At 39.9% G+C, this 19,979-nt stretch overlaps 1 protein-coding gene across 6 annotated transcripts in view; it reads right to left on the minus strand.

Moving 5' to 3' along the window:
- The window catches only part of Ptprt (protein tyrosine phosphatase receptor type T), a 1,068,074-nt gene that overhangs the window by 391,730 nt on the left and 656,365 nt on the right, over positions 1–19,979 (minus strand). For all 6 annotated transcript variants that reach the window (XM_058575678.1, XM_058575677.1, XM_058575682.1 and 3 more), the window contains exon 8: positions 19,282–19,578. In XM_058575678.1, coding sequence (XP_058431661.1) covers positions 19,282–19,578 — 297 coding nt within the window. The remainder of the gene's footprint in view (positions 1–19,281; positions 19,579–19,979) is intronic.

Genomic DNA, 19,979 nt, shown 5'->3' on the forward strand with positions numbered 1-19,979 from the left:
CACTACCCATTTTTAAAGATATTTTCCAGTTTTTCATGAATACAGTTTAAAACTTTGTTTTTAAAAATATAAAATATGCTTATGCATGTATTTTATTTTTTAAAATTTTAATCCCTCCTGTGTGTATTGTGTTGTGACCCTCTTTTGTCATTATACAAATCGTAATTTAAAAAAAACCTGAAGTGTTTTAGAAATTATATGGTTTAATATCTGCTTAGAAGAAAACATCTCTCTTATAGTCCTAGTCACCAATCCTTTCTTATTGGGCATTAAATTTGGTTTAAATTCTTCATGATTCTTAGTGGCACTGTAAAAAGCATTCTTATAAGGTATATGCATGCAACTTTGCTGATGTCCTGAAAATAAATTCATAGAAATTAATTTACTAGGCCAAAGTGGGCAAGCCATGTTATTTTTAAGGATTTGACACGTATTACCAGATTGCCTTCCAGAAAGTTTGAACAAATCTGGGCTCTCCAACAGAAGAATATGCCTAGTTCTGATGTCTGCCAACACTATTTAAAAAATTAAGTGCATGTGTGTATCGTTTTTAGAATACTGGAGAGCACAGACTTTTTTTTTTTTTCAATTTAATTAGCCATTTGCATCGATTCTTTTAGGAACATGCGCTCTACACCCTCTGCTCATTTGCTTATAGGCCTCTTTATTTTTGCTCATTTTTATCTTATGGGCTTATAACTATAATCTGCTTTTGAGGACACACTCTTTTGGTATAGTTTACAAATATTTTTGCCAGGTTTTCATTTGTTTTAGAAATCTTTTAGGTATGTAGAAGTTTTTTGCTTAGTCAGATCTCCTGTTGTTTCCTCTCTCCCCCGTTCCTCCCTCTAAATATTTCTGGAGTATTTAATATGACCAAGGGACTAGGAGGGACATTAGGAATGTAGTCGAATCCTTAATAAAACCTTGTGCTCTGGGAAGGGAGACACATATTTAAAAAATAACACGCAAATTAATTCGTCAAAGTTGTTAACTCTGAGGTACAGTCATAAGTTATTAGGAGAATCAAGTAGAGAAAATTTAGTCTTGCATGTCAGGATATTGAGTGGCAAATACATTAATGTTGATAGATAAGTAGAAGTTACTAGGGCAAAAGTAGAGCATGTTGGAGTGTGGTGGACAGCTTTTTGAGGTCAAGAATGGAAGGAGAAAAATCAGTTAGGAAATTGCTATTGTCATTCTGGGCGAAAGGATTGTTCCTTTGGACCAGTGAGAGGCAGTGTAGAAGAAAAATGGATTGCAGAGGAGACTGTTGTTATGCTAAACTAACATGACTGGATGGTGATGAATAAGGACAAAAAGGGAAGAGACATGTCACGGTGGGGCCCAGCACTTTGTTTTATGCAACTAGGGAATCAGACTGTTGTTTATAGAAAGGGATTCTTATCTGGGTACAGTGGAGCATGCCAGCAAACCCAGCAATTTGGGAGGCTGAGGCAGGAGGATCGCGAGTTCAAAGTCAGCCTCAGCAACTTAGCGAGACCCTGTCTCAAAATAAAATACAAAAAGAGCGGGGGATGTGGCTCAGTGGTGAAGTGGCCCTGGTTGTATGTAGAACATCCAAGAGGTGTGGCTGAATAGTGGTTGGGGCTACAAGACTGGGGCCCATGTTTGGGAACTAAAACCTTGCAGCTACAGTATAGAAAGAGTTGGGAAAAAAAAAAAGAAGACTAAATGAAGAGGAGCTCCATTCTCAACAATTAGGAAGAAAAAAATGGAGAGATGGGAGACAGTGGAGTCAGTGTGCAGAGAGGCTGCTGGGAAACCAGACGTCAAGCTGTCACTGGAACACTGGAGGTAAGAGGTTCAGGAAGGGACTGGTCAACAATGACAGATACGGCTGAGCAGTCAAGTAAGATGTGCCTTTAGGTTTTCCCGTTGATTCAAATGTTCTGTCCTCAAGGTTGTGACTTGAGCATGAGTGATTTGGAGAGAATGCTGGTATCACAAGCCATCGTGGAGAGGGTTGAGAAAGCACTGGAAGGTGAAGTGAGAATGCAGAAATAGCAGCGATTAAATATGGAGCCCACACAGTGTCCCCTCCCAAAGATGGGCAGGGTTATGACATGACCAGGGTGACCAGGAAGAATCAAAAATAGATGAGAAGTGGTGGAGAAGGGAGAGGGGCTCACTGACATGGTGAGGGTCCCGAAAGGCAGGAACAGGGAGGGGTGAGTGGAAAGAACGTCCCTTTCCCTCTGTGAGAGATGAGAAAATTTGTAGATGCTTTCGAGGGAGGAGTTGAGGTATCCTAATGGGTCTCTTATGAAGTGGTGGTAAAGTTATCTACAAATAATGAAATGAGGAACAAGTTGCATCAAGCATTTGAGAAGAATCCAGATGTTTTAATCATTGCAAAGCAGAAAGTGAGCAGAATAGGGAGCTGTAGATTCTGCCCATTCATCTGAAGATCCACCTGATGGAGTGGAGGAGAGTCTGACTGTCTGATGGAGGTAGAAGAGGTTCTGTCTTACTGACGTAGGTGGAGAAGAGTATGTCTCTGGTGGAAGTGGAGAAGAGTATGTCTCTGAGGGAGGTGGAGGAGGGTCTCTCTGATGGAGGTGGAGGAGAGTATGTCTCTGATAGAAGTGGAGGAGAATATGTCTCTGAGGGAGGTAGAGGAGAGTATGTCTCTGAGGGAGGTGGAAGAGAGCATGTCTCTGATGGAGGTGGAAGAGGGTCTCTCTGATGGAGGTGGAGGAGCATCTGTCTGGTGGATACTACAGTAAAACCCAAGCTAGTAGCACTAGGCAACCTGGTCTTTCCAGTTTAGAGAAAATTCTCTTTCTCATATCCAATAAGATAAACATAAAACCCCAATGAATAATTATTTTATGATTTATTTTGTAATTTATTCCCATCTTTTTCTCTTTGCAGCTAACACTATAATCCATCTGGAATTTATTTAGCACATTGTACCCAATAGAAATCTAACTATAATTCCTTACAATTTTCTTAGGACAGTTAATTGACCAGTCAAAACTTCCCCAGGGATTTACAATGCCATCTTAGCACCATGTTAAGTTAGTTTATATCCTGGCATATGCTGGGCAGCTTTCACGGAGCTGTCGCTTCTCCTGTGATAGGACTCCTCTATTGTGTAGCAATGACATGCTTTAATACTTGGGAGAACAAGGCCTTCTCTTTCCTTATTTTTCTTTTGCAAAGTTTTCTGGAATATCAATACCCATTTATTTTTTCAGAAGAACTTCAGAATAATTTTATAACATTTCAAAACCATTCCACTAGAACTTTTATTGCAGTTCAGGTGCATTCTCCTCTTCTTTTGGGGGGCCAGGACACCTCCTTAGAACCATGAGTTCTTCTGTTTCATAATGCCATATAACTCTTCACTTATTAATGCTTCTTTTTTATGTCACTTGGTTAAAAATAGGAGTTTTTTAATGTTCCTTACAAATTACATTTCTAGGACTTTATTACTTTGATCCCATTGCATTTGCATAGGAAAAATTGTATGCAATTCCATATACTTTAAAGAATAATTACGAAATGAACACATGTGCCCACTATGTGCTTTAGAAATGAGACATCACTGATTATTAAAGCATCCTGTATGCCTCACATTACTGACTCCTTCTTTTCCCATCAACAGTAACAACAAAACATCAAGTTCTACGCAGAATCTTTTGTTAGCCAATCTCTTTATTTTTACTTGGAGTTATAAATATATACATCTATAACAAGACAAGTTCTCATTTAGTTCTTCTTGGTTTCCTTTATATACACATAGTTTTTTTTAGTACAAGATTTGCATTTGTAACTCACCATAGTTTTGAGATTAATCCACATGGATGCACATAGATGTATTTCATTCATCTCCGGTTCATAAATATCATCTTATTGTATTTATTTCACTGTTCTTCTATAGATGGATATTAGGGTGATTTCCAGATGGAGCTATTTCAGAACATGGCTCATATGAATATTATGGACATTCTCAAGGTGTATTTAAGAAAAGGACCTGTACACTGAGGGACTGAGTAATGCTAAATAATTTTTTCAAAATTTGGTTGAAGTATAGACTCCCTCAAGTTCCCTCTTCTCTATATCCTGATAAATACTTGGTATCACTGGGTCCAAAATTCCTGACCATCTGGTAAGTATAAAATGAGACTTTACTGAGATGTTATCTGTTTTTAACCTGTTTCCTAAAGAAGGTGATCATCTTATTAATGTTTGAACATTATTGACTCTTTCTTGTAGATTTGCAGAGGATCTTGGTAAACTCTTGATATGATTTATTTTATTTGCTATATGTATTATTCAAACACTTTCTATTCAGTTTGTGTCTTGCTTTTCTCTTTAAATGAACTCACCCCCCCTTTTTTTTCCTAGGGGGAGACTTTATTCTTTTGGTCCAGGGTTTTGTTTTGGTTTGTTCTATGGTTGATTTCTTTCCAAAAAGTTCCCCCCCCACACACGCAGGTTTTCACTTTTACTCTTATGTATATAATTTCAAGTGAGTAGGACAGGGCAGCCTTTAAGATATTACACATAGATCGATTCCATGGCTAAAATGAAATTTGATGGAATATTCCATGACTGATAATTCCTGTGTAATAAACTCAGAAATTAATGGTGGAATGACGATAGAAATCCTTTTTAGTTGTGTTTTTATGTCTACTATGAAGTTATAATTCAATTTCAATTCTTCGTCCCTCACCTGGAACCACACATTGATCTGTTCTTAATTTTAATATAGTCAGATTTATCAGAGTTTTTCATGGAAGACAGACAAATTTAGTAGTAGATACTGTCCTAAATCTTTCTTAAAAATGCTATAAAATAATGCTATATTGCTTTACCCGAAGGCTATGGAAGTAAACTTGGGGCAAGCAAGAAATGCCAGGCAATTAATGACCCCAAAATATCTTTTAAGCAATGAAAGGTAGGAAGTTGATGAATGAACACCTCAGTTTCCTCTTCACGTTGTTGGCTAACCCTGAGACACATTCTATTAGTGCTCTCCAACTACCCCAAACAGGAAGATGACGATGACGATTTCCAACCCAAGGGGACTATCATAAAATAGCATAAGAATGAATCACCAAGATAGTAAAATTGAAATTTAAAAAATCAATTAAAATGCAAGATACTCCTTTTTAAAATCACTTTCTTTTTGTTTTTGTACCTATCTTGACATGGGCCAGAATGAGTCACCAAGTCAGTGCTGGTCTCTGGACCACACTTGGAATGACAAGATGCTACAACCAGCTGTTCACGGGGTAACTGCCTGGTTGGCCCATCTTGTACTGGCTTCCTCCTCTTCCCTGTTCCTTCTCCCTTTCCCTCACCAGTGTGACATCCTAAATGAACTTCTTCCATTGGAATCCTTATCTTGGGATCTGCTTCTGAATAAACTTCAACAAAACAGTCTCATTTAAGAGACACTTTTTCTACTCCCAGATCACAAGAACGTTTTCTTAAAAATCTCATAAAAATTTTTAAAGTTATGCCTTCAATAAAAATGAACTCAACCCATTTCTAATTGTGTTTTTATGCCTGCTGTGAAGGAGGAAATCAATTTCAATTCTTCACCCCTGACCTAGTACCACACATAGAAAAAGAAAATGTTAATAATTCAGTGGATCTGTCCTGCTACATTTAATTTCTTTCACATTTCCACGTTATGGACGGGTCAGTCTCTTTCTCCTTTTTTTCTTTCCCTCCTTCCTTCCTTCCTTTCTTTGGTATGTGGTACTAGGAATTAAACCCTTTGAGCTACACCCTTACCCTTTTTGAAATTTTATTTTGAGACAGAATCTCACTAAGTGGTTAAGACTGGCCTCTAAATGGCCATCCTCCTGCCTCAGCCTCCTGAGTCATTGGAGACTTGGCTTGTATGGATCTATTTCTAGTTCTGTTTTGGTCAGTTGTTCTTACACTAAACCTGTGTCAATAGCCCACCTGATTAATTAATAATAATTTGTAAGTCTTGGTATTTGAAAGAACAAGTTATATTACTTTGTTCTTCGTGTTATTCTTACCTTTTCTACTTACTTGGACCAGCTTGCACATTTTGGGAAAAAATGTTTGCTTTTGTATTGCATGAATTAAAGTTCAGTTGGGAAACAATTTGTGTATTTATATTATTGTGTGTTTATGATATTGGATTTTCTCGTCTATAAACATGGTATATCTCTGTTATGGGGCTTTCCTAGATATTTTTCTGTTTCATATATTTTTATATACATCTTGAAAACTTTTGTTAGTCTATTACTAAATACCTTATGTTTTTATTGCTATTATAAACGGTATCTTTAAGAACATAGCACATTCTTACTAGGTGAATAGAAATGCAATTGATTTCTTAAATGTGACATCTCAGCAAATATATTAATTATAATAACTTGTATACAAATTTCTTTGGGTTATCTATGTAAATTATCATAGCATCCATAGTTAATAACAGTCTTATTCTTTCTAATATCTTAATGTTTTATTTTCTTGACTTCAAGGAGGGCCACCAATTCAATATTGAATGGGAATAATGACAGGTGTATGTGTTTTTCCAATTTTAAAGATAATGGTGCTATTATTTCATTCTGAAGTATGGTATTTTATGGCTATCATTTATAGGATTATGAAGGCCCATCTTATTCCCGATATACAAGGATATTTTGCTTTTAAATCATGCTGAGTTTTAACCACATCCATTTTAGTAATAATATGCTTTTCTCTCTTAATATGTTAATGTAGCAAATTACATAAATGGATTTACTAAATTTGAATCAGTATTGATTTTTTGAAATGAATTATTTTTTTCCTATCTGTGCAGTTTTGGATTGTTTGTTAATGTCTTGTTTGGGGTATTTGCATCTGATTTCTTTTTCCTCATTGCAAGTGAGTCTGGTTTTGAAGTCAGGTTACAGTCATGTCACAAACTGGGGAGGGGAAGAATTTTCTTTTTCGTCTCTTGGAAAGCATGGAGGTAAGGCTGGGATTACAAATTCCTTGAGCAGTTGTCTGATTGTACTTGGAAAACCACCCGAAACTGGTATTTCTTTGTTGGAAAAGTTTAAATTAGTGATTCTATTTCTCTGTTTGTTATAAAACTGTTTAGGAAATTTCTTCCCTTGAAGCAGGTTTTGAAATCAATATTTTGCCCGGAATTTTCCTCTATCACCTAGATTTCAAATATATTGATACAAAATTATAGATAGTCTTTATCCTTCTTACCCTTTTAACTATGAAATAAATTCTATACAAGTGCATAAAACAAATAAACATCTCATTAATTTAGCAGTAGCCAGCTGCCTACCATGACCTTGCTTTTCTTTATGGGTTTTGTTTCTTAAACACACGTCTAGTAAATTGTTCTGAACTCTTGCAAACACCAGGGCTGGAGAACGAATGCAGTGTTAACTTCTACTCCACGAACATGCTTCATTCCAGCCCTTATTTCTTATTATTTGGGAATGCACATTAGTGTCTTTGTTTTAAAATATCTAGTTTCTTGCTGTAATTCTTGGGGATATCGATCCTGCATTATCAGGGCAGCCCCCTTTAATAAGAACGAGGGCATTTTTCATCTGTTCAGCAACCTTTCCACGAGCCCCTGTTTAAGTATTTCCATCTCGGAGGGAAAGGGCAGGAATTATACATGCTCATGCATTACTTGGCCAGATAAGGGGTCTAGCTGTCTTGTGGGGGAGTGAAGAGTGGCTAGTGAAGGAGACTAACCAGGCAGCAGGCGGACTCTCTGCAGGCAGAAGGCTTTTGGATGTTTGGGGGGGACAACCTACAGTTACCAGAAGCATTGCTTCTTCCTTTAGTTGGGGTGCCTCTTTTCATTGACAGCTTCCTGTTAGAGCCCTCTCTTTTCTGTTAGCCATGTGCTCTGGGAACAGGCATGGCCTGAAAGCTCTCATCCTCTCTGCTGCTGACCCAAGTGGCCCACAATGTAGAGCTCCCTCTATCCCTGCTCCTGCCCACGGTCCACCCTGCCTTTAGCCCTGGTCAGTGACAGTTGAGGATCTAATGTGATTATGCTTGAAAGTCTCTCCCTCTTGTGGCAGAAGGTTTTCTTTCCCTAAAGTCCCAGCCCTGCCATTCCTTCCCAGTAGGTCTCTCTCCCCTATGTTGCCTTATATTAATTTTTTTTCTGGAATGGGTGTGTGTTAGTTAGCATAAAATTATACACCAAGAGGCATATAGCATCCTCTTCTCAGGGCCAGTTTAATGGTGATTTTATTTCCTTAGCAAGACAGTTTAAAAGGGGGATCAGATCACCATCTTGGATCCAAACTCTTCCTTTCATCATTTAGACTTGTGAGCAATGACTCAGCCACAGGTTGAAGTCAGACTTCCTGCGTTTATGTTCTGTTCCCACTTGTTTGCTGTTTAACCTGGGACAAGTTACTTAACATCTCTGGATCTCACTTTTATTTTTTCATTTAAAACGGGGATAAAACAGTGCCTAGCTCATAGATTGTTTCAGGGATTCAATGTTAATATACATAAAATGCTTTGCAAGTTGCCTGGCACAAAACAATTACTCTATGTGTTGGCTCCTTCCCTTGCTCCCACGGCATTCTCGGGAAACTGCTCTCATGTTGCACGGAGATCACTAATTTGAATTCTTGCAGAGCCAGTCAGGATGGTTTATATTTACAGTGGTGTCCTTACCTCAACCTGTTCTTTCTGAATGGGGTTCTACTGTGATCCACAGAAGCTCTATTTTCTCATAGCTCACTGCAGATGCTAAACAGCTTTCTACAATCTTCTTCTGATTTCTATGGTAAATAATTGTAAAATTTATCTTGTCTCTAAGGACTCGGGATTCATTGATTCGATAACGTATTTATGTGTGCATATTATCTACCTGGCACTGTTCTAAGTACTTGGAATGGAGCAGTAAACAAAATAGAAAGAAATATCCTGTCTCTGTGGAGTGTGTTCTAGTGGGAGAAGACAGATAATAAAAGGCACGGTGAAAAAGCAGTATGTCAGATGATAAATGCTAAAGAACTCCAGGAAGACAAAGTGTGGTGTAAGGGGCTTCCAATTTTTAATAAAATGTCTTGAGAAGATGATCCTGGAAGAATAAAGACCTGAAGGAGGTGAGAGAGCCAGCCTTGTCTGTTCATTTCTACTCAGAAGAAATGGCAAATGCAAAGGCCCTGAGGCAGAGGCATACTTGGTATATTTGAAAACAACAATGATTAGATTCGTGAAGTGAGGCAGAAGTAGAACAAGATGAGGTCACATGCAACCAGAAGGGAGAATTCTGGTCATCTGGGAGCCTTATGAGTCATTGTAAAGCCTTGAGGTTTTTAATCTCTGTGACATGCGAAGCTATTGCAGGGTTCAGAGCAGAAGGTTGATGTGATTTGTCTCGTGGCTTAACAAGATCATTCTGGCTGCAGTGTTAAGAATGCAGAGGCCAGAGTTGAAGGTGACAAACCTTTCAGGAGACTGCTGCCATGATCCATGTTGAAGATCACTGCGGCTGGGACCAAGGGGCCATCAGTAGAGGCTGTGAGCGTTTGGGCAAGTGGGTCAACATTTCTAAGCCTCTGTATTGAAGGATAAGCCAAGAGAATATGGTGGTGAATTGGACGTGGAGAGTGAGCAAAGCTGTTTCTTTGCACAAAGGCAGGGGTACCAATCAGACAACACAACACGGAGGTTTTTCCTTGGAGTCATGCAATGCAGGGCCTCTGATCTGACAAAAGAGAGGAGTCAAGGTTTTTGGCTTGTGCCAGTAATAAAACAGAGCTGCTCTAACTGAGATCAAGAGGACAGAGGGAGCCTGGTGGTGGTAGAGGGATGCTAAGTAGCTCAGTTTTGCATGTGTTCAACTCTAGATACCAATGAGACCTCCAGGTGGAGAGGTTGAATGGACAGTTGGGTAATGACTCTGGAGGGCAGGGAAGAGGTCTGGCTTGCAGATATCAATTGGAGAAATTATTAACATATGGATGCATTTTAAAGCCAAAAGATTGGAGAAAACAATTAGGAAAATGAATGTGGATTCAGGGCCAGCAACCTGTGGCCCTCTGGGCAAATCCAACCAGCTGCTTGTTTTTGTAAATAAAATTTTACTGGAACACTGCCACACCCATTCATTTACATATTGTTTCTGGCTGTTTTCCTGCCACCATGGCAGGGCTGAGTAGCTGCAGAGAGATGGCCTGTCCACAGAGCCTACATTTTAAGATGGGGGCCTGCCTTTGGTATGGATACAAAGGAAAGAATCCCAGAGATGGAGCCAGGAATGTTGAGATGTTCAAAAGGAACCAGCCAAAAATCAAAGAGGAAGAGCCACCGAGGGAAAAGGAAGTCTAGAAATATGTGCTGTCCTGGAAGCCCAGCAAAAAAAGAAGGATGTTATAACCATCTATGCCAAATATGACCAGCTGGAGAAACAAGAAGCTCTAATTCTCTGAGTAATGACAATTAGATATGGTAAGATCACAGTAAATCTTGAAAGAACTGTTTTGGTGAAATAACTCAATGGCGGGGATTTGAACTCCTTTGGTTGAGTGTGTTCAAGAGAAAATAGAAGGGGAAAATAGGCCCAGAGTTAAGGACTGATATAGTACCTAGAGGAGAAAGTAGGACTGGGTGATTTGGGATTTAAAAATATAGTTTGTGGAAGGTCATAAATATGATCCGTTGCAAAGAGAAACTCTGATGTAGGGTATACGGCAGACAATTGCTGGAAAAATGACCTCCCATAGGTAAATGGAAATAGAATTGGGTGCATTAAGTGGAGGAACTGGTCTTTATTTAGAAAGCAAATGATTCATTCCCTAAAATCATGAGGAAAGGTCAACTATCTGGGTGGGATGTGACTGATGAGAAGTTGAGGGAATCTGTTTGAGTGGCCTCAATTTTCTCAGTAAAACAGGCAACAAGGTCATGAAGGGATGTGAGGACAGGGTGGAGAGGCTGGAGTTCTGAAGACAGGGGAGGAATAGAAGAGTGGAGGGGTGACTGGACCAGGGAACACAGCACCACTGGACACCTTCAAGGCCTGCTCCAGTGGCTCTCCTGGTTTCAATGGGGGCATCCAAAATGGTGGTGTGTGGTCAGCTACAAAAGAAAGGCCCAGGAGAGGCAGACAATCAGAAGGACCCAGGGTGGTGAGAACATGGAAATGAGAATGGAGCTGAAATATTGAAGGAGTATGTAAAGAGTGATTGTAATACTTGGTCAATAAATTTAATATGGAAAGAGAAGGGAATAAGGGAAGTGAACAGGAAGCAAATCCTAGTAAGGTTGAATTTTTGGAGCTACAGAACTTGAGGAAGTGAAAGAGACTAGATGTGATCAGAGCAAGACGTTAGTAATTCCTATTATAAAATGAGTAGATGTTATTTAAAAATGGCCCCTTGTTCACAGCAATTGGAAATTTCACATAGATGCTTAGTTTGACATTTCCTAGTTAAACACCCTCAAATCAAGAGCTGCCTACTCTGTCTGATGTTGGCCACACACCACTTAGCCCAGTTCTTGGCAGACAGCACATTGAGGACTTTGCGTGTGGACTCCTACGTAGCACACCTTGAAGAGGCAGGTGGTATTGTCATTCCCATTTTATAGATGGGTACTCTAAAGCATACAGAATGCAAGTGATTTAACAAAAGTGGCCTAAGTTAGTAAAGAATAAGGCCTGGATAGATCTCAGATCCATCTGTTTCTGAGTATTTTCTGAATCATTCCTTTTCCCCATCACCTGGTAGATACCTGGGTGCAAGGCCCAAAGGGCAATCACAGCATCTGTTAGCTGCAGAGTCAGGATGTCTGGATGCCTCAGTCCCACCCATCTCATCACCTTTCCATAGGTCAAGACACCCTTCTCACCAAGGTGGACTGGCTTTCCTTTGATTTAACTGAGTCTTTTTTTGCTTTATCTCATCGTGAAAAGACTTTGTGATAAAAAGCTCCCTTTTTGTCTTGACTTCTACACCTGAGCCTCTTTTCCCTTCTTTTTATTTTCTTTATAATTCTTTAATGAAACCACATTTTCCCTTTCCACAGTTTCATTTCTTCTTCTAAACAGCATGGAACTTTCCATCCCTTTGACAGAGTTCTACAACAAAGGTTAATTACTTTATAATTTCATTCTCTTAAAAAAAAAAGCACACTAAAATTGCTAATTTTAACTGTGCTTCTTGTCAGTGGGTTCATGTAAATTCACTGTAATTAAACCAGATGTTTTCTTGTGCCTTAAAGTCAGGTGGTAATTTAAGGGAAATTTTCATTTCAATGCAAAGGAGGACAGAGTGTGATCGAGGGAGGTTCTCTCCCTCCCCTCCCCTGCTCTCCTTTCTCTTTCTTTCTTCTTCTTCTCTCCTCTCCTCTCCCTTTCTTTCCTGTCCTATATCCCCTCCTCTCCATCAAAAAAGTGGGATTAAAGATGGTGAGCTTGGAGGATATACAAAAACATAGAGGCTGGGTGCTGTGGCTCAGGCCTGTAATCCCAGTGGCTTGGGAGGCTGAGGCAGGAGGATCATGAGTTCAAATTCAGCCTCAGCAAAAGTGAGGGGTTAAGCAACTCAGTGAGACTCTGTCTCTAAATAAAATACAAAATAGGGCTGGGGATGTGGCTCAGTGGTCGAGTGCCCCTGAGTTCAATGCCCAGTACCCACCCCCCAAAACAACAACAACAATAATAAACCACAGAGCCCTGCACAAATCAACAGGAACTTACCCTCCTATCTGTCTCACTTAGGTCTGTTCTGCCCTTCCATTTCAGGTGCCATGTTTGTTGGTTGATTGTTGATTAACCCATTTTGTCCCATCATCTTACATGTGGAATACCTATAAAAACTTAAACTGACCAACAACTATGCCATTTATGGTAACTTTAAGATAATTATTATGCTTTCAGAAGTCTAGTCTTTTCAGAAAAAATAATAAGTGAATGATAAGAGCATTTATATATGTGTTATGTATGTATGAAAATACATGTAAGAATATGTAAGCTCTAGTTTATAATTTCCAAACTATTTTAATGCACCTGTATCAATTTTGTTGATACATACACAGAATTGAAAACTCAAAATTTAACGGGTTAAGAGAAATCAAAATAATTTGAGATTAGTTCAGGGGCTACCAGAGTATATAAGTGAGTTTTATGGGGAAAAGTCAGAGATTTACATAATTTCAACCCACTCATATTTTGTAGTCATACTAGAAAATAAGTATTTTCTCTGATTAATAAATCTTTACAAGCTAAGACATCAAATATAGACTTTTATTGTGCAACACAGTAGAGTGCTTCTATTTCACCACAAGCTCTCTAGGAAATATAAAACTAAACTATTTGCCAATTGCTACGGTGTAAATATTCCTACCATGGTTGATTTCAATGCATATATTACTGAAGAGGAAAGAGATGCCAATGATCAGCTTTATCGAGCTAATAAGAATCAGCTTTGAATAGAGCTAAAAAGAAAACATTAAAACAATACCCATACATGGGACACTCTGGTATCATGAAAGAGACATAGGCTTTGACTTCATTCCTTCATTAATTCATTCAACATAAGGTTAATGAGCACATACTACAGGCCAGCACTATTCTTGGTGCTAGGGTATACATAACTGTAAGAAAAATCAAAGTTCTGTTCTCATGATTTTTGCATTCCTTTAAGAAGGACAGATAATAAAGAAATAAAATTGCAACATGCTACGAAGAAAAACAAAGCAGAAGAATGCTAGGGAGATTTTGGTACAGTGTTCAGGGAAGATCTCACAGATAAGGTTTTGGGATCTGTTGATCCCTCTTTTGCCCAACTGTAGCAATAGCATCTGCACCACAGCTTTTGTGACTGACTGTCAGAACAGAGTGCCAGCACAGTGCCCAGCTCAAATGGACACCCAAACAACACAATCGCATGTCTCCTCACCCTTTCTAATACCTCAAGGTCATCTGGGTAACCATCTGTGATGTACTGAGCTCTAATGAAATGACGCCTTCAGCACTTAGTAAGGTCTGTTCAGCTTTCTACCCTCATGCTGTATGAATGTGGACTGAGCTACCTATTGCCATATTGTGGTTTCCATCTGTGCTTTCCCTATTACTTTCCTCTTTATGAGTTTTACCAGCCACATCTTGTTACTCTAGAGGTACCTGTCCCTAGCAACATGCAGTTTCCTCCTAGCTGGCAACCTGAGAAGCCACATGAAGAGGCTCATTAGAAGTGGACATAAAGGTACCCATTTTTGAGATGTGCCAGTCCTCTTTACAATTAGAGCCCATGAGCTTCAGCTGAAGTTACCATATTAAATAAAATAACATATCTATTATATGATTAATAAAATATCAAGTAGGTGTGTATATATATATATATATATATATATATATATATATATACACACACACACACACACAAACACACACACATACATACACACACACAATTGATATATTGAGTCAGGAATGTGGTGCTGTGTCAGAATACATTGATATATGTTAGCTATTAAAGTCAATTATGATTTTAGAAATTATTGTAAATGGGAACGTAAAATTCTCCATTGCACAATAAGTAATAGTGCTTCCTCTTTCACACTTGCTATTAAGATTATATGAGTCTACCCCACTGGAGAAAAGACAAAATAATACAACTTCTGTGAAGGGTATCTAAATGCATAAGCTCTTTGATTCCAGTGGGATACATCTTCACAAATAGCAAACAACACCGGCACTAGGCTATTTGCTGCAGTATTGTGATAGCAAATAATTGAAACAACCTCATTGTCCATCAGACACTTAGGTATATTCATCCACACAATGAAGTACGTTGGAGCTATAAAGGGAATGAGGGAATTTTGTACTAACTGACATGGAGTGATTTCCAGAATATACTAAGTGAACAACAACAACAACAAAAAAAGATGCCAAGTGTATCCATTCTTTACCTCTTACAGAAAAATAGGAGGAGAGGAAAATATCATGTACTTTTTGCAAAATGAACTACTGGAAAGATAAACCAGAAATGAATGAAAATGGCTGTCTTTCAGGGTGGGAACTATGCAACAAAAATAAGGACAGAGGCAGTACTTTTCAGATGGACCCTTTTTTAAAGAGTTTTGACTTTTGAAAGAGGCAACCGTTCACCTGTTTAAAAAAACAACAACAATAATACATTTTAATGTAAGAAAGGATGAGGGGAAGGAAAACCTTAATATTGAAACAAATGGATCTAATTGGGTACCAAGTTGAGATTATAAGCATGTGGAGATAAACACTGAACTTTGGAGCACTGTATTTCGACCGCCCATCTTCAGTGGGACATAGCCTTAAAAACACTGAAGACAGAAAAATTGAGGTCTTCAACCCAAATTAGCTTTATTGTTTGTTCACGGGATTGCTGCTGTAACTTTGAAACTACTTTATACGTAGGATGGAATAAATGAAAACCCTAGATTCAGGATCTTCACTGTGGGAGAAGGGGATGTCTGGGCAGAAGGTGGAGAAGAATCCTGAGGCATCAGGGTTGGATCAGGATAAGATCGTGATTTAAAACAAATTCTATTCCCTAGCTCTTTCTACCTGGAGAGGTAGTACCTCCAGGCAATATCACTATGTTGAGCTCACGTCAGATGTAGATCTTAGGGCCAAAATACCACTGAAAGCATCCAGAAATCCTGAGAGAAGTGGTTGACTTCAGGTGCATGGCAGGGACATCACAAGGGTAGAAGAGGACATGGTGCTATGCCAGAAGCAAGGACGACAAATGAGGGCAGGTCAAAAGGACCTGGAGCCCACCTGAAGGGACTCCTGCTGGCCTTCGTCATGACAGCCTGAGCCTCCAGAAGAGTAACGATGGTGGTGGATGCTTGTACACTGAGTCAAAATATGATCTATGAGTCAATAAGGATAGTAAACACAGGAAGGGAGATGAGAGAAAAACTCTTCTATAAAGAAGAAAGCTAATTAATAAAAACATAGGTGAATGATGAATTTTAAAGCCACCCTTTTGCGAGCACCAATGTAAGTAACACTTGATTACTTTAGTTAAGGAGTGCTACAACCCTTGAGTGACAGTTTTGAGGGAATAGGGTGTTAATACCATCTCTGTCACAGCACAGCAACTTTACAAAGAGAAGAAAGTACTGCATTTGCAGTGGAGGGGGCGGGTGGACCCTGTGTTAATTAAGTGACCAGAGGTAACATCACTGAGAGAGGAGCTCCCTATCTCTGGGGACCTCCTGCCAAGATACAGTGAGAAATAGGCACCACGAACCATGTAATATTTTTTTTCCAGAAATGTTTTTCACTCTGGTTTTCTCATATAAAATCAGGTTTAATGTTATTAGAAATAATATTAGAAATACGAAAATAGACTATATATTTGATCATCTTTAAATTAATGCCAAATTTCTTATATGTCATATGATATTGTGGCTATGTAGGAGAATGCTCTTATTTTTAAACTGTTAATGGGTTGTGTCATGATTTCTGTAATCTATTTTCAAACAGCTAAAAATTATATGTGTGTGTGTATTTCATATTTTCATATCATACAAACCTATCACCTATATGAAATAGTCAATGTAGCAAATGTTAACATATGTTGAATCTGTGCAGAGGGTTTTCAGGTCTTTTTAGTACTAATCTTTCATTTTTTTTTCTAGTAGTTTTGAACCATTTCACAACAAAATCTCACACATACACACACATATACATATACACACAGGAGTCATTGTATATAGCAAGCCTATTTCTTGGTGCCTAGGACATTATAAGTGCTCAATAAATAGCAGCCAAAAAATGGCTGAATGGAGACCCCTTCGACATGGTTTTCATCCTTTAAGGCCTCTTATATTCCATTTCACAATCTTGACCATAGTCTGTTTAATAATAGAAGAGTAACCATGAAATAAGGAAACTGTGGTTTTGTCTGAGACATTTGTGGAAAAGAGAAAAAAAAATAAGAATCTGTTTAGTCTTTTACCAACAGCTGCTTCCAGATGACGCCATGGGGCTCTGGGGCCATGAGCTTCTCTCTCTAGCAGTAGATTACTTTTCAGGTCTTCAAAGGCACTGGGGTGCTGAAATGACAAATTCTACAAATTCCCCAGAAGACAATTTTGGAAAAACGGACAAAAAGCAGCACGGAGCCAGTCAGCTCAATCCGAGAGGTTGCTCTCGCTGGCTCCCGGAGGGGAGCTTCAGTTAATGGCCCGGGCCATGCTCCATCTTTAGCTCCTGCTGGAGGTGAATGAGCGCCCCAGCAAACGGAAATGTCTCCTCCTTCTTTAGGAAGAATGGAGTCTAATTGTGGCATAGAGAGGGTGGCCCCACTCTGCTGAGACCTTCCTGCTGGAAGTTTCTGAGCTACAGGCTGAGGCCTGGAGTCTTGTAAGCTGCTGTCTTTATTAGGATAACGTCCACACACCTCCTGGAGCAGGAATGGATGTTTTATTAATGATGTTTAATATAAATTTAAGTTCAAAGCATTGCTGCTCTTGCATTGTTTTGATACAGGCTCTGTGGTTTGTTGATTTGTTTATTTATTTTTTCTCTTAGTGTCAAGAGTTAGAAAGGAAGGGTTTAAAGCACAGCTTAAAACTGGGATTGATTTGGGATTTGCAGGTGCACCATCATCCTCAAAGAATAGTCCAGGGTGAGCAAGGCACCTGCTGCTCTTCCCTTTCTGTCCCTGGGGATGCCCTGTGAACACTAGTCACTAAGCCACCCTCTTGACCCCACTTTGCATCTCAGTTAATGCCCAGTACACCACTACTCCTTGAGAGTTTATGCAATAGACTCTACAACCATTTCCAGGGGATGGCTTGATCCTGATAGGATTTCCCAGAGCAACTGGGCAGTTTCTGAGTTACTTATGTTTCAGACTCCTTGGTCAAGAAACTTTTTTCCTGTGACTTAGTGCAAACCCAGTAGCTACATTTATTGAGAAAATAAGATCTGCTGGGTTTAGGTCTAATTTCTTTGTATACCATCCCTTTTAATGTGCACAATAACCTACTATAATGCTATGGTGTTATTCTACCTGCTGGAGGAAAAGATGATTCGTTTTTGAAACAATGAAGCCAGTTCTAGCTCCCTTTCGACTTGGAATATCTGGTATGTATTGCCTGCCCTGTAGAGCTCCCCTGTAGGCTGAGGGTGCAGCCAACCTTTGCAGGACTTGGCCAGAAGCTCCTCCCATTCCCTGTCTTGCCTTCCTATCCCCTGCCCAGTCTCCCCCAGGAAATTTCCATAATCAATTCCTTATACACAATTTGCATTTCAGAGTCAGATTCTGAACAACTGAATACAGAGCCAAAGCCAGCCTGGCTGGAGGTACAACTGAAATTCAGCCATGGACAATGTTCCTTAGACAAATCCTAGAACTGGCAAATTTGATCCCACCAATAAGAGAAGTGCTGTGTTGAAGTTCTATGCAAATTGCAGTGGGAGCCTAGGAAAGAAGTTTGGGGCAGTCCAGGGAAACTTCCTGGAGGAAGCATTTGAGCAAAGACTTGAAAGATTAATGGAGTTTACCCTGCAAATGTGTGAGCAGAAGGAACAGCATGGGTGAGGACAGAGAGGGTGGAAGTCTGTTCTAGGAGTACAAGAGTCTCCATATTCCAGGACTCTCAGATTAGGAGGCATGTTGGGAGATAAAATATAGGAAGCAGACTCATTAGAACCTTGAGAGTTGGAGAGGTGGAATGGGGTTGAAGAAAGGAGCCTCCTGGACTGACATGGAGGTCTCCATCTTAAGCCACCAAATGCAGTTCATGGAGACAAGGACCATAGGAAAAGAAGTCAGTGTGCAGAAGAGGGAACTGGTTCAATTTTGAGTACTTTGGGTTGGAGATGCCTGTAGGGCACCCATTGAATCATCAGTTCTGTGGGCAATGTACATGCTAAAGTTTTTATATGTATTTTCTTCTTTAAATTTGAACAGAACTGAGAATTCACATGACTTCCCATCTCAACATGTTGAAACAACAGGATATATATGCTGTCTCACAGGAGGTGTCGGTGGAGCTGAACCTTGGGCAGAGAAGGTGGGAGAAACGGAGGAGAAGAGGAATGGGGACACAGAAGGGTCAACCTTGAGAGCACATGTGTGGCAGAGCTGCTGTCGTGCATGAGAACAGCAACCTGAGTTGTGCAATGCACGACCTGTGTGGTCTTTCATGGAAGATCTTGGGGAACAGATCAAAGATGCAGGAAAAAATGAAAACCTCATCACTGACAGGGTGGCAGTCAGTGAGTGGGTCCAACCCACACCCCCCATTGCCAGGAGGCTGGCCTCGCCTGCTCACCGTCCTCCTCCGTCTGCACCACCAGCTCCTCGCTCTCCATCCGGCCCTCTGGGTTGGACAGCAGGAGCCGCAGCCGGATGGTCATGAAGGGACGCAGGCCCCGCAGGGTGTAGTGGGAGGAGGTCTGGATGACCTCCTCGGCTTCGTACTGCTGCTGGTTGAACACGTACTGGTACTGCACCGTGAGGTTGTAGCTGTGGCAGCGGGTCACTGCATAGCCAAAGGGCTCCCACTGCAGGGTCAGCTGCCGGGCCCGGATGTCCACTATCTCCACGTTCTGCGGGCCATGCACGGGATCTGCAAGAGATCGGAAAGGCATAAGGTCTCTGGAGGCTGTCAGGAAGACAAGTGGCTGTTCTGCTAAAGCAGCTGAGAATTCCCTTCCCGACGTATTGTAACAGCTCAATCACTGCCTTCGTGGTTTTTGCCCACATGCAGCATAATTTACATCACATTTTTCCTTAAATCAATTTCCTTTTTCTTATTTAAATGCATGTAAGAGAAAACATAAATATAAGAAGTGAAGGCTTATCATATATCACATGCCGTAAGTAAATCGTTAACTACAAAATTGTTTAATTCTTAAGGGTCCATCAGGGGAGCCACTGAAATGCATCTTGGGTGCTACCAACAGCACACACAGCGCTTCTGGGACACACTGATCTAGGTGGCTGCTAGGGCTCTCCCTTGCATCCTCA

The sequence above is a fragment of the Marmota monax genome, unplaced genomic scaffold (assembly GCF_021218885.2).
Source record: "Marmota monax isolate L192 unplaced genomic scaffold, Marmota_monax_Labrador192_F-V1.1 WCK01_AAM20220418_F8-fsc00014, whole genome shotgun sequence".
NCBI lineage: Eukaryota > Metazoa > Chordata > Mammalia > Rodentia > Sciuridae > Marmota > Marmota monax.